This window comes from Natator depressus, chromosome 1 (genome assembly GCF_965152275.1).
Source record: "Natator depressus isolate rNatDep1 chromosome 1, rNatDep2.hap1, whole genome shotgun sequence".
NCBI classification, from domain to species: Eukaryota; Metazoa; Chordata; order Testudines; family Cheloniidae; genus Natator; species Natator depressus.
The window spans coordinates 256,460,179-256,476,151 of record NC_134234.1 but is presented as its reverse complement, the minus strand read 5'-3'; the positions used below and the strand labels follow the sequence as shown (position 1 = coordinate 256,476,151).

General features: G+C 45.8%; 1 protein-coding gene across 1 annotated transcript in view; it reads left to right on the top strand.

The window, feature by feature from the left end:
- Positions 1-5,191: 5,191 nt before the first annotated feature.
- The window catches only part of ENTHD1 (ENTH domain containing 1), a 59,005-nt gene continuing 48,223 nt past the window's right edge, over positions 5,192-15,973 (top strand). The window contains 2 exon segments of the mRNA XM_074950234.1: positions 5,192-5,543; positions 11,194-11,403. Of these exon segments, the coding sequence (XP_074806335.1) occupies positions 5,195-5,543; positions 11,194-11,403 (559 nt within the window). The 5' untranslated portion in view covers positions 5,192-5,194.

The following is a 15,973-nucleotide window of genomic DNA, read 5'->3' as shown; positions in this document are numbered from 1 at the left end:
GAACTACCAACTGTCTCTGAGGATGCCAGTCTTTCTGGTGCCCACCAGAAAGAGTTTCCTTGTATAAAAGTCCTCTTTCTACAACAAACTGGGATCTATTAGAAGAGCTGAGAGGTCGTGGGTTGCTCCGTGCCACTGTCTAAGCTCCCTGAAGGCTTTCATCTGCTTCCTGTTCAGCCAAGAACTGCTCCTTTGATGCTGGAGACATCAGTTCCTCACTGGATTGTGGACCTGGGCTTGGTCCCTCTGGAAGTGATGCAGGTGATGGGGCTGTTTCCGTTGACTGTGAACCGCCCTCCGCTGGTGCACTGTGTGGTATTTCAGGCTCTGGCTGAGCCTCTTGTGTAGGGTTATCTGCTGCTGCTGCCAGTGCAGGCTCAGTGGTGCCCTCTGGTGTTGGAGCTGTAGATGGGGTTGCAAGCACTGGACTCAGTGCTGGCAATGGTTCTGGTACTGGGTGCTCTGCCAGTTCCGGTTTTGGGACTGGCTCTGGCTGGGTCTCTGCGACTGGACCCACTACTGCTGTCACAGACATTGGCATGGGGTCCGGTTCCACCACCTCAGTCTGGGTCTCTGGTAACACAGACTGGGCCCTTGTTGAAGGCTCAAGAACAGAGCTAGGTGTGACACCTCACTTCACCTGGCTGTGGGTGACCATTCCCACCCTCTTGGCTAGCGTCACATGGTTGGCCAAGTCTTCCCCCAGCAGCATGGGAATGGGATAATCATCATAGACTGCAAAAGTTCACATTCCTGACCAGCCCTTGTACTGGACAGGCAACTTGGCTGTAGGCAAGGCAAAAGAGTTTGACCTGAAGGGTTGAATCATCACTTGGACTCTGGGTTAATTAAGTTGGGGTCCACTAAGGATTGGTGGATAGCTGACACTTGTGCTCCAGTGTCCCTCCACGCGATAACCTTCTTCCCGCCCACACTCACAGTTTCCCTTCGCTCTGAGGGTACCTGGGAGGCATCTGAGCCTGAGGACCTTTGGTGTGACTCTGGTGTAATGAACTGCAGTCTGTTGGGGTTATTGGTGCAGTTGGCCTTCACATGCCCCAGCTCATTACATTTAAAACATCGTCCAGCTGACTGGCTACTGGGATGAGGTGGGTTGCTGGAGACGGGTGTTGGGTGATGATAAGGTGTTTGGGTTTTGACTTGGGATGTAGGTGGGGCCTTGCGCTGCCCCTGGAGATAGGGTGTTGTCTTGGGTTGCCCCTTCTGATATCCGCTCCAAGTGCTACTAGTTTTTTTCTTTTCCACCACCTCCACCCATTTGGTTCCAATCTCCTCCGCCTCGATTACAGTTTTGGGCTTCCCATTTATGATATACCTTTTTATTTCCTCAGGAACACCCTCTAAGAACTGCTCCATTTGCATTAGGAAAGACAGATCTTCCCGAGATTTAATGCTGGCTCCTGATATCCAGGCATCCCAATTTTTTACTATGTGGTAGGCGTGTCAGGAAAATGCTATGTCTGGTTTCCACTTTAGGGCTCTGAACTGCCGACGGGCTTGCTCGGGTGTTAGCCCCATTCTGATTCTGGCTTTTTTTTTTTTAAAAGTTCATAACTGTTCATGTGTTTCTTAGACATTTCAGCCGCCACCTCTGCTAAGGGTCCACTGAGCTGTGGCCTCAGCTCCACCATGTACTGGTCTGTAGAGATGCTGTATCCAAGGCAGACCCTTTTGAAATTTTCTAAGAAGGCCTCAGTATCATCTGGGATATTAGATGGGGTGGGATCCAAGTTACCCAGGAAAGAATTTTCTGTAGTATCTGGCTGATGAATCTTGCCCATATGCTCAGGGTTTAGCTGATCGCCATATTTGGGGTCGGGAAGGAATTTTCCTCCAAGGCAGATTGGAAGAGGCCCTGGAGGTTTTTCGCCTTCCTCTGTAGCATGGGGCACGGGTCACTTGCTGGAGGATTCTCTGCTCCTTGAAGTCTTTAAACTACGATTTGAGGACTTCAATAGTACAGATATAGGTGTGAGGTTTTTTGCAGGAGTGGTGGGTGAAATTCTGTGGCCTGCGTTGTGCAGGAGGTCAGACTAGATGATCATAATGGTCCCTTCTGACCTAAATATCTATGAATCACCTGCCTTGTAGGTGGGGAACTTTTTGGGCTAGGAAGCAGTACCTGGAGAAGGATTGCTAGGGTTGTCTGGTATATTCTGCTTAGCCCTTTCCATCTCTAAGTGTTTTGTCTCTAACTCCAGTTCATGCTTCCTCTCTCTTTTTTTATCCTCCAGTTCATGCTTCCTCTCTCTTTCCCTCTCCTCCTGAGCATGCTTCTGGGCCTCCATAGCTCTCTTGTGGGCAGATTTTTCTGCCTCCATCCGTCTATCATGTTCTTTTTGTCTCTTATCAGCTTCGAATCTGGCTAATTCTAATTTCTTTTGGACGTCACTGTCAGCCATCCTAGCCTTTCTGTGTTTAATCTAGCCTAACCAGAGAGCTAGAAAGAAAAAAAAAAAAAACACTTGTGAATTCCCCTGCAGGAGGTTAACTACCCTGCCCTCAGGCAGAGAAAAAACACTCCAGGTGCTCCCAGCTTTAAAAAAAACCTCCCTGCTTCTCAAGCAGCCAAAAGGAGAGAGAGAGAGAGAGAGAGAGAAAAAAAAGCCTTTTAAAATCCTAAGCTCTGTGCTTTTGGTTCAAAATGATCCCACTACTACCACCATGTCAGGATTCCCTCCCCACTCTGAACTCTAGGGTACAGATGTTGGGACCCTCATGAAAGAACCCCTAAGCTTATTTTTACCAGCTTAGGTTAAAACTTCCCCAAGGCACAAATTCTTTGCCCTTGGACAGTATGTTGTCACCTCCAAGTGATTTAACAAAGAATCAGGGAAAGGACCACTTGGAGTTCCTAGTCCCCCAAGCCCTTACACCCCCTTTCCTGGGAAGGCTTGAGAATAATATCCTAACCAATTGGTTACAAAGTAATCAAAGACCCAAACCCCTGGGTCTTAGGACAATAGAGAAATCAGTCAGGTTTTTAAAAGAAGGATTTTATTTTAAAAAAAGGTAAAAATCACCTCTGTAAAATCAGGATGGAAAATAACTTTACAGAGTAACAAAAGATTCAAAAACACAGCAGAACTTCCTCTAGGCTTAGTTTTAAAGTTACAAAAACCAGGAGTAAACCTCCCTCCAGCAAAGGAAAAATTTACAAGCAGAACAAAAGATAATGTAACACGCCTTGCCTGGCTTTTACTTACAATTTGTAATCTGAGAGACTTTTAGGATGGTTTATAGGAGAAGGAGTTTTCTTACCTGATGCTTCTCTGCTTCCCAAGAGAACACACCAAAACAAAGCCTCCCCCACAAGATTTGAAAGTATCTTCTTTCCCCATTGGTCCTTTTGGTCAGGTGCCAACCAGGTTATTTGAACTTCTTAACCCCTTACAGGTAAGGAGGAATTCTAGGCTACCCTTAGCAGTATGGTTATGACACCTGCTGTGACTGAAATTTTTAATAGCTTCATTGAAACATACTATAAAATCAGTTTTTCTCTGCAGGAGTGAGACAGATAAAAATTGACTCCATTTGAAGTGCAAACAAGAAAGAGAGGGAGGGAGTTGTAAACTATGCAGTACCCTCCTCAGAAAGATTCTTTTTGCTCTCCAGGTTCCCAGCACTTGCAGCTATCGCCCTCTACAATATCTTAATTAAACCGATATACTTTCCATCCAACTTACTTGAAGTTGTGCATACTTTGATAAAAAGGTTAATTATCTTCTTTATTTTAAAAATTGAAAAGGTAACATTTGGTGTTTTGCTTCAGATTCATGCCTATCCCTGCCATTGTGTTAAAAATCCAACACTGAATGAATCAATCAAAATAATAGAAGTCGGAGTGGACAAAGGTGTTGGTGGATGTGGGGAAGCAAGGTGGAAAACAAACACATTTGTTATGAATTTTAATATTTTGCCTTTTGTGTGCATAAAATCTGATTACAGATTGTCTCCCTCATTGCGGCTGGGCACTTGTCAGGGCTTGAAATCAATTTGATACATGATCATGACAGCCTTTGCTGGTGACTCAGTTGGGAACTGCACAGAGACCTACCCACCCTCATGATAACTAATGAAAAGAAGGGAGGGGAATGGGTTCATCTCATAAAGCTGTGAATTGACAATTCACAGGCTTTGTTTAAATTGTTTGGAGGCTGTGTTCCCTTTTTATGCTATCACTGCCTCAACTAAAATACACCCTCCTGTTGCGTATGCCAGCTGTGAAAGCTGACAAATCCAAGATGATCAGTAGAGAATCTCTATTCAGTTTAGCAGAGCAGTCCTCAGGCAAATGGAACCCTGTTTTTCCTTCCTCTACCCTCCCTCTCCGATTTAGAGGAGCAGAAGAGAGAAGGGTCACTGCAGAGTGACACGAGACCCTTTCTTTTTTCCTCCCTGCGTGCATACACTGTCCTGGCAGTATAATTTAACTTCTGCGTGCCCAAGTCTGAATCTGGTACTTGAGCTCCGGTCTCTTGTATGTGTGAGCAAAGTACTAACTACAGGGGCACCATACAAGCGACCTGGAGCTCTGGTTTAACAATGGAAGGTATGGTCTAGTTTTAGTTAAGTTTGCTGGATAATTAAATGTTCTATCCCTTCTTCCACCTCCAGTGATTTTACTATCTTGACAAACACCTAATAATAAATAATGATCACTAATAACTATATTTAACACTTATACAGATGAGTAAACTGAAGTACAGAGAGATTAAGTGTCTTGCCCGAGGTCAGCAAATTAATAACAAGGCCGTTAAGTAGAACACAGGTCATCTTCCTTCCAGTTTGTTGCCCTACTGGAGTCTTTCCTAAGGAGAACCTAAATATCCCCTTCACTGTATTCTCACTCTCGCGGCCATTAATCATAGTTGCCATACTTCTGGTTAGGGACAAGTAGGATGGGTCTCCTTTTTGGGCTAGGTAGGACCAGAAGGTAATGCTCTATGATTGCAATCATAGTGCTCCCAATGTTGGCTGGCCCCTATTTTTAAGAAACTGATCATTATATCAGCCTTCCCCTCTTCCTCCAAAATGTTGAGTGGATAACAAGTTACACGTGTTCCTTGTATTGTTCTGTTTGCAGAATCATTGTGGTTTGCTGAGGTGGAGACAGGGACAGCAGCACAGGCATCTCTTACCAACTTTATCAGCTGAGCAACCTGTCATCTCCATGGCACTCAGGAGGCACATGAAGAACTTTGTGAAAAATTATTCTGATTCTGAGGTCAAAGTCAGGGAAGCAACCTCTAATGACCCATGGGGTCCTTCTAGTTCACTAATGTTAGAGATCAGTGACCTGACATACAATACAGTTTCTCTTTTGGAGATTATGAACATGATATGGCACAGGATGAACGACCAGGGAAAGAACTGGAGGCATGTGTATAAATCCCTCATGCTCTTGGATTATCTCATCAAGAATGGATCAAAGAAAGTCATACAGCATTGTCGAGAGGGGCTCTTTAACATTCAGACATTAAAGGACTTTCATTATATAGATGAGGCTGGAAAGGATCAAGGTAAATGTAGCTTGACAAGGCCTGTCAATTAAAATTAAGAAGGTTTTTGGGGGGATTATTTAAACTAATTGCTGGGGAAAATATAGCAAGTAATTATGGCTGCACTGAAGGAAAATGCACAGGAAGGGGATATGGAGGAGCAATTTACCATGGTAGCGAAGAAAAGGGTACATAAAAATGCTCCCATTTCTCACAAATAAAAAGAAAGGGTGAAATCCCAGCACTATTGAGGTCGAAGAGGCCAGAATTTCAACCCGTGTGCCTATGCACTGTTGAAAGACGTTTAAATGCAAATATGGGTGAGGTGGAATGCTTGAAATTGGGAGAAGATTAGCATGCCATTTCTGAAAAATGGTGAGATGAGAATAAGCAAGAGTATACCATAATACCTGACTATAAAATATATATTGAAATATGTTAGACTGTAGATATGAGGGTGTAGTACTTCACATAGAAATTCTCTTGACAGTATACGGAAACCTAAGGGGAGAAGACTGTGAGGTAGCAACGATTTAGCTACAAACCTCAGAATATAAGAACATTAATAAGACAGTGGTGTAACTGATATGGCTGCTCAGTGCAGTGCCTCTTAATGCATGAAGGGTATGTCTACATAGCAGTTGAGAGGGGGCTTCCCAGGGTTGGTGGACAGACACATGCTAGTTCTGCTCAAGCTATTGTGGCAAGGCACCTCCTTCGTCTCGTCAGACTTAGCACTTCTCCCTCTGGTGATGGCAGGCCTGGGGTAAATCAGCCCCACTCTGGGCAGTGTTTACCTTCCACCTTCTGTGCTCCTCTGGCTGTGTTTTCAGGGTAGGCCCCAGGGTCGGCCTAAGGGGTGATCCTTCACCAAACAAAAAGGAAACAGTCTTGTAAACACAAAACCAAAATGGGATACCTTCCCTGCCTCCTCCCTGGGGCAGGGTATCATCCTGTTCCTTGCCCTGGGGTGTCAGTCCTTCCCCCAGCAGGCACTTGGGTTTGGCTGTTCCCCTATGGGAAGGAGCACAGCCTCTCAGCCTGGAAGAGCTTGTTTCCCTGCTGACAGTAGACTGGCAGTAGCTTGTCTCTCTCTCCCCAGAGGAGGGGTTTTTAAAGGCCCCAGGCAGCCCTTAATTGGATTCAGGTGTCCCTAATTGACCTGAGGTAATCCCTTCTCAGCTTGTAGGAAAAAGGGCCTGTAACCTTCTGGGCTAATATATCAGCCTTTCAGGACCCTCTTGCAGCCGTGGGGCCTGACTTTGTCACACTATTGTGCTAAAAACAGCAGTGTGGCTGTGGGAACTCAGGCTAGCCATCTGAGCATGTACCCACGGGGTCATTCAGGATTGTACTTGGGCAGCTAGCCCACAGCTATTTTTAGCGTACAAGCTTGACCAGAGCTAACGCATGGCTGTCTACCTGTTCTAGGAAGCACACTTCCAGCTGCTGCATAGATATACCCTCAGTAGTATGCCATGTGTACCGTGACTCAGAGGCAAATGCTGAAGGAACTACAGCATGTAGTATCTAGCCCTGATATGGCATATCAAAGGCCTTGGTTAAGAAGTTCATGGAGGATAGACCCATCAATGGCTATTAGCCAGGATGGGCAGGGATGCAAAAGCATGCTCTGAAGTGACCCTAGCCTCTGTTTGCCAGAAGCTGGGAAGGGCAACAGGGGATGGATCACTTGATGATTACCTGTTCTGTTTATTCCCTCTGAAGCACCTGGCATTGACCATTGTCGGAAGACAGGATACTGGGCTAGATGGACCGTTGGTCTGACCCAGTATGGCTGTTCTTATGTTCTTAAGGGTTACTGAGCCACTAAATAATGGTTACAATAATATAATTAAATTTGTCATTAGTGCAGGGTTGGATCATGCTAGACTAATAGATTTCAGGTCAGTATGCCAGTGAAATTTATCATATTTAAAAGTAAACACTTGATGTTTGCCTTTGGGCATGTTTGCCATCAGAACTTGAGTACACTGGCCCACCTCAGGAATAATGAAAGTAAAGTCAGTTTGAGAATTTGATGGCATAGGGAACTGGGATATGTGGCCTTTTATCTTTATTATCACCATAATCTCTAGGTCTCCGGTTCCAGTCTGGCATAGGCGCCGACTCCACGGGGCCTCATGGAAGGAGTGGAGTGGGGGCGGGGATCGAGCACCCACGGGAAAGAGGGGAAGTTGGCACCTATGCAGTCTGGGGCAGGTTGGTAACAACTGAAAGTTCTTACCATCCAATATATGTTTAGTGACCTTTGTGAAATAAATTGGAAGTTGCAGTCCAATTCATAGTAGAAAAGTGTACATATTACAAAAAGAACCACCCAGTTTCATACTAATTGATCCACTGGCTGGCAATCTCAACAGGGAGATGGTAAAACTGAATAGAGGCCACAATAAACAAACTTCCCATCATCTAGCCCTAGAAGTGATTTTTCAAGGGTATTACTGATGACATATTGATAGGGCGGTGTAGGAATCTTGTCCTGTCATTGCCCATGATGCACCTGTTGTACATATAAATAGAAGACTTACCTGTGTTAGGTTTTATCAGTCTGGAAACTTCCATGAGGACTAAATTAATTAAAAAAAATTTAAAAATTACAGTTTAAGTATATTGTAATGAAGAATGAAACATGGATAAAAGCATGGGGGAGGGGTTAGTTAAAAGTAAATAAAATTAACGATGGGAGGCAGTATGACCTAGTAGATAACACACTGGACTGGAACCCAGAAAACCTGATTCAGCCACTGTCCTCCTGGGTGACTCTGGGCAAGTCACTTCACCTCCTTTACCTCAGTTTCCCCATCTGTGAAAAGGAGATAATGATATTTACCCTCCTTTGTAAAGTACCTTGAGATATACTGATGAAAAGTACTATGTAAAAACTAGGTTATATTATTACCCTCATGTTATATTTGGTAAACATTTCCTTTAAAAAAAATTGCCATACCCACAAATTGCCAGAAAATACTAAAACCAAAAAAACCCCTGAAATAACACAGCTCGTAATTAGAACCAGGGTTATTTACACAGGAGACAGAATTGCTCATCAAGTCAATTTGCTTTTGGGGAAACAACTACATGGATTATAGTATTATGTACAAAACTTATTCCTGATGTGCTGATCCATGAAATTACAGTTAATTTTGTTGAAATGGACCATTATAATTTTAAACAGAAGTGAAAGAAAATGAGAAAAAGGAGGCAAACTGCTAGGAGCTGAACTTCAAAGACAAGATTAAATTATTAATAAGAATGCAGCACTGCTGGGAGCAGCATGAGCTGGTAGATGAAGCTATTGGCCTGTTGGCTCTGAGATCCAACCATGCATCCACCTTACCATAGTAAATTAGATGAATTATTGGCAGTGATGGGCCTGTCACACTGGGCAATTCATGTTCCCATGTGATGTATGTAAAAGTGAATTCCAGCTGATAAAAGCTTAATACTGCTCCTACTAGCTTTGAAATGCCAACTATTTGTATCTGTCCTGCAGGACAAAATGATCACACCATGATGCTAAATCATGACACTGCTATTGCTCAGTTTTCATGTAATGATGTTGCAGCAGTGCATAATGATGTTGCTTCATTTCATATTGCTATGAGAATGAGATTAAATAAATTCAAGACCATTTAATCATACTACAAGAATCTGAGGGTCATGGGACTCAGATTTATGAAAACTAGAACTGTCGCATGACAATCAGCATTTCAGTGGTGCTCTCACAGCTGTCTCAACAAAGGAGAAAGTGTCTCAATCTCACCACTGTTTAAATCTGTGGTGGTATGCAGGTCAAATCGCAGAACAAACCCAGTGGAAATCCACTGACTGACTTATGTAATGTCAGTTTGCAGTGCCTGGACATCCCAGTTAACAGAAACAACATCCTGAAACTATCAGCTTCAAATACAATAAATTAAATAAAGCTGGTCACTCTACTTAGGAGAATGCCAGGACAGAATTCACTTGGTGGGTCATACGACTTTGAGATTAGAGGAGCTATCAAATTCAATGTTTGAAGCAGTTATGGGGGGAGAGAGAGTAATATACATTAGTAGAACATCTTAATACTGGATTCGTATAATTATGTGTGCCTCAGTAAGATAGATCTAGAAACACAGAAGATACGGAGTACCAATGCCTGATACCTGCCAACAGAGGGATTCAGTCACGTGTTAAGGTTCCCCACTCAAAACACCAGAAAGAGGAGCAACATTCCCTTGTCCCTTCCACCTCCCAGGGTCCTGCCAGTATAAGAAGGATCATCATGACATACAGTCGTCTCTATGTTTGTTTCCCTGATCACTATTGCAAACAGTGAATTTGATGCACCTTTCAGTTTCATTGCTGTACCAGCCCCTCAATGAATTCAGACCTGTGAATCTCCTAAGCAGAATCAACAGCTTTATTTAACCGACTCCATTACAGCTGGTAGTTTGGGGATGTTGTTTCACACATAGGCGCCGACTCCGTGGGTGCTCCAGGGCTGGAGCACCCATGGGGAAAAATTAGTGGGTGCTCTGCACCCACCAGCAGCCAAGCTCCCCGCCCCACCTCACCTCACCTCTGCCTCCTCCCCTGAGCGCACCGTGTCCCCGCTCCTCCGCCTACCTCCCAGTGCTTGCCGCCGCCAAACAGCTATAGCAAGCTCTAGGAGGGAGGAGCGGGAACGTGGCGCACTCAGGGGAGGAGGCGGAGCGGGGATTTGGGGAAGGGGTTGTAATGGGGGCAGGAGGGGGAAGGGTGGGGTGGAGTCAGGGCGGGGCCGGGGTAGAGGGGGTTGAGCACCCATCGGCGCCAGAAGAAGTCGGCACCTATGGTTTAAACACATGCTAAACACAGTAGATTTTTTAGAAGAATACAAAAAAAGTGTGTCTTTTTCCCCTCTCTAGACAAATTCATTTTGATAGGATAATGATGTCTCTTCTGAAAGAGATCTTTAATCCTTCACATCTTCCTTGGATCCTAGCATTTTTGGGCTTGACAATCTTTTCCAGAGATTGAAGATGAAAAGCACTTCAGCCTCTTTCTTTGTTCCCTATAACTCACATTGACACTAATACTCCCTTGTCACTACACACAACCATAGCTAAATTTATTAGAAAAACCCTACATACTTGTGCCAGCCTGCTGGTGGCAGTGTTTTGCACTGCCATACAGAAGGCTCAGAGCTCATGGACTGGCAAGGCCTGACAGAGACAATACACTAATGCACCAAAGAGGTAAGGAGGAATTCTGTTTGAACACTTCTCTGACCAAAGGAATAGCATCCTGCTAATAGCATTTAGCCAGAATAATGGGCTGCTACAAAGCTGGTCCTTGGAAGAAAGAAAGGGAGGAAAAACCTCAAAGACCTTAACCTAAAAACATACTTCAGTTTATGAACCACACATGCAGTGTCTTAACCTCTTGTCAGCTGCTTACAAAGTAAGTCTACTAAAGACAACTGCTTACTGAGATCTTGTTTTTTTGGCTCATTGTTCTATGGTTATAAACAGCTCAGCATCCTTAGCCACTTTGCACTTTTCTGTAGTTGCTGGGGCCCATGATATATCCAGTTGGCCCTCATTACAGAATGGGATGGTGGCTTTCTAACATATTTACCAAGTATTTCTTTTCTTTAAACTAAAGCTAATTACTTCAACAGGTTATCACATCAGAGAAAAGTCTAAGCAAGTCAGTGCCTTGTTAACAGATGACCAACTGCTACATAATGAACGTGAGATAGCACGTAGAACTAGACAGCGGACCTCCTATGCAACGCTATTGCCTAAGAAGACCACTACCAAGGACTGTTTACCAACAATGTCTGCCTCTGAGCCCATACCAGAGCTTCCTGATTCACTCAAACTTCAATGTAAGCACCTCAGGCTTAAACTGCAAATTTACATGTGCCAATACTTTAGCCAGCTCTAAGGGTGGGCTTTGCATTTCAGTAAACAATCTGAAAAGATTACACTGCAGGATGTAGCAATGAAGGGCTTAAGAGTCAAGAGAGGAGGCGAAGTTTGCAGGAGCAAAATGATGGGTCTTTCTGTACTACCCTTTCATTTGTCAATCTCAAATGAAATGGACTTTGGGGTTTTGTGGTATTCTAACGTATTTACTAGTGAACATGTCTTCTTCTCAGACAATCTCCACCCCATTTTGCATGGCATGGTATGATTAATAATCTTTACTCAGGACTGAAATATCAGGGGATAATGGTGGTAATTTGATAAAAGTCCATAGGGGACCCAGATTTGGAATAGCAAAGAGGTGCTGTAGGGCAGCACTGAGGTGCATTGGCAGAGATGTATGGAGGGTACTAGTACTGGAATAGCAAGAAATGCTGCCTGTCAGTGTTATGGAACAAGCAGAGCAGTGCAAGGATATAGGGACTTAAATAGGAAAGGGTGCAGTGAGTAAGAATTTAGGTACATTAGCAGAACCAAGGTCAAGATGGCAAAACTGGAATAACAGGAATCCTGTAGAGATCAGTATCGAAACACACTGGTAGAGGTGAGGGAGTAATAGCACACCAGTGTGGCATTATGCTTGACTCCAGACAGTACTGTCAGTCTTCAGTTTTGAGACTACTGAAATTCATCCAAACTGTACAACATATATAGGAAAAAGGAAGAAGCTGATTCTTTAAATTGGGCTGTGTTTAAAAAAAAAATCCCCAATGTTCAGGCTGATCTTTCCTTTCAGACTGAATTGTCAGATGGTACCCACAGTGAAATAACATGTGAATAAGGTGACTGTATCCTGGTGTGAACTAAACCAATGTGGCTCTATGCCAACAAACGGAGAAAGATGGCCTGTTACAGGTACAGTTATTTTCAGAGGTTTGAGTCCTGCCTTTATCCATATTATATGTGAGAATCTAAAAAGCATCAAGGCTATCCATCCATGAGTAAATAAGTCCACATAAAATTTTGTTAAATTATAAAATGAAAGTAAGGGAGGACTTGTGTTTAATTAATATTGCCAGGAGTTAATCCTGCTCAGACAATCCTCCTAAATGCTGCAAGTTTCATTCGAACAGAACTGGCACTTGGAAGACAGAGTACATAAGCCAATGTTTGATATCATGGAAAAACAATCCAAGATATTTTTGCTTGTTGAATGCAAAGTTACAAGACATGAATGGTCAAGTTGACACAATACAAACCAACCAAAGCCAAGAGATACACAGTATTCAGTCTGCTGCTTCACCTTTCACTCTTCTTGTCATCCTAAGTTTTCCAGCGTTTTACATGGAAATATACAAGATCTCATGCTGTCCAGATACACCAACAGAAGACCAGAAGTGCTGCAATTCTTGGTCACTGTGGGAATGAACAAAGTGTAATGTGGTATCTATGCAAAGAATGACTTCCAACAGACAGCAGATTATACCAGCTCCTATGGGCATGGGAGTTTCAGATTGGTCCACCTGATGCAACTATTGCCTGGGGACCTTAACAAGGGTCCCAATGAGAACCATTGCTCCGCTGTAACATTAAAGACTTACATGCACAGCAAGTCCAGCTGCTGATTACCAAGGGGAGATGCCACTCTTACATTTGCGCTAATGCAGTGGTTCTCAACCTTTTTTCATTTCATTTAATTAAAAATTTCACATGGAAGTTCGAATCCTTTTGGAAATCTTAGGCCTTGTCTACACTGGCAAATTTCTGTGCAGTAAAGCAGCTTTCTGTGTTGTAACTCCCAAGGTGTACACACTGCCAAGCCACTTAGTGTGCAGAAACTGCGCAGTTGCAGTACTGTAAAAACCCCCACCCCGAGAGGCGTACAGCTTTCTGTGCCAGGGCTACAGCACTGCAGGGCCAGTGTAGACACCGTGGTGATTACAGCGCTGCAATTGGCCTCTGGGAGGTGTCCCAAAATGCCTGTTCTCGCCTCTCTGGTCATTGGTTTGAACTCTACTGCCCTGCCCTCAGGTGACCAACCGTCAGCCCCACCCCTTAAATTCCTTGGGAATTTTGAAAGTTCCCTTCCTGTTTGCTCAGTGATGTGTGCAGTGGTCTCAGCGCATCTTTCCAGGTGGCCACGCCTGCTCTATGCACCAGGCAATCCCCCGCTTGGAGCAATGCCGAGCTGCTGGACCGCATCAGCATTTGGGGAGAGGCGGCTGTCCAGTCCCAGCTGCACTCTGGCCATAGGAACTTACGGACAGATTTCAAGATGCATGACAGAAAGGGGCCATGACTGTGACACACTTCAGTGCAGGATCAAAGTGAAGGAGCTGCGGAATGCCTACCACAAGGCGTGGGAGGCAAACTGCCACTCAGGTGCTGCACCCATGAGCTGCTGGTTCTACAAAGAATTAGCTGCGATACTCGGTGGCGACCCCACCTCCACTGCAAAGGCCACTGTCGATACTTTGGTGGCTCATGTGCCAGTCGAGAGTGGACCGAGCCAGGAGGAGGAAAACTTGGACGAGGATGTGGAGGGGGACGGGGACCCAGAGGCAGAGGACGACTCGGAGGTCAGAGGAGACTAGCCAGTCACAGCTGGCGGATCTTGGCAAAGCGCAAACAGGACAGGAGGCCCCTGGTAAGTGGCCTTGATTTTGGGAATTGCTGAAGCGAGTTGTTGGGGGCAGGAGGGTTGCAGAAAGCAGGCTTGTGTGTGTATGATGTGCATACCACCACAGGCCTAGTCTGAGCGTCAGAACAGGGTGTTGTTTGACTTCCTCACTTCACAGGAATCTGCCTCAGAGATCTCCAGGAAACTCTTATGGAAATCCTGGACAATCCGCTGCAGCAGGTTCTTTGGCAGAGCTGCTTTGTTTCTTGCCCCATTAAGGGTAACTTTCCCATGCCAATCTGCCATCATGGGGGGAGGGGGTGGGGAAGGGACCATTGCTGCACACAGGTGAGCCGCATAAGGGCCAGGGCAGAAGCTGAAATCCTGAAGAAGACCCTCCCTTGATTCCCTGCTCACCCTCAGCAGCGAGATATGTTCCATAATGAACATAGCCTGTGGAAAATGTGGGGACAGGAGTGATTATAAGGCCCCCCTACAGTGCTGGCTCTCACCAAGAGCCACATGCCCAGTGTACAGTATGGTCCTGGACAGGGCCATCCCTAGCAATTCTGGGGCCCTATGCAGCCCCACCATGGGGGTGTGGGGCCCCAGGCCTCTGTGGGGGATGGGAACAGGGGGACTGGCCCCAGACCTCCCGGGGGGGGGCAGGCCTCTGTCAGGGGGGGCGGGTGGGAGGGCTGGCCCCAGGCCTCCGTGGGGGGGGTGGGGGGGGTGGGGCTAGCTAGCAGCGTGGCTGGGGCCGGGTCGCTGCACTTCCCGCCACCAGTGAGTGCAGGTCCAGCCCTGCTGCACTCCTCAGGGGAGTGTGGGGTGGGCTGGGGCAGAGCAGGGGCAGGAAGAGGCGGGGCTGGGAAGGGGCGGGGCGGGGCGAGCCGGAGCAGGGGCTGGAGCATCATGCAGCTGTACAGGGTACCAGGAAATTTGGTGCTGCAAATTTCCTGGTGGCCTATGCAGCTGTGTACTTTGCATATGGGTAAGGATGGCCCTGGTCCTGGAACACTGATTTCCCCTGCCCCTGCAGTTACTCACCATTCTGGGCGTCTTATGGCTCATGTGTGCTTGACTGGGGTCTGCCAGTTAGTGACAGGTATGTGAATAGTGGCTGTATTTTAAATCAGTGGTCTATGTGTTCCAAACAATACTGCTTCTGTAAAATGTTGCATTTGGGCTTCACAGATATGACCCTGGGAGCCTAGCCTCCTGCTTTGTTATCAGTGGCCATGAAGAACTAAAGAGGACTTTCTGCGTGCGGTCATGATGCACTCTGCGGCCGAAAAACAAGAATTGAAGAAATGGTGGGACTGCGAGAAGAGGGACCAAAAGGCGAATGCGGAGCACCAGAACAAAGCCACAGAGCAGCTCTTAAACATTATGGAGCGCCAAGCGGACATGCTCCAGGCGCTACTAGCACTGCAAACTGAGCAGCTCTGCGCCTGCACTCCCCTGCAGCCGCTCTTGCAAAACTCTTTCCCATGCGCCCCCCAGACACCGCCAACACACGCTTATCAACCTCCTGGCTTCAGTCTGTACCCGCTGCATTCCACTCCTGCCCCATCACAGTCCAGTCCTGCGGACTCCCAGTACCCACTGTACTCATCACCCATCCCTCTGCAGTTTGGCCCTGCTGAAGCACAGTACCCGCTGCACTGTACTCCAAAGGAGAAGGTTGGATATGATACCTGGACATACACAAATCTTTAACCATGCCGGGACCCCACCTCCTCCTGGGACCTTCCCTTCCCCCATCCCTCTCAGTGCTGAAGTGTTTTTTTGTTTGTCTCTGTCCTCCAGTTGTTGTTTTTTAATAAAAGAATTGTTCTGGTTTGAAAGCGATCTTTATTCCATTAATTGAAAGCAAACAGAGCACTGCAAAGCAACAGGCAATTTTC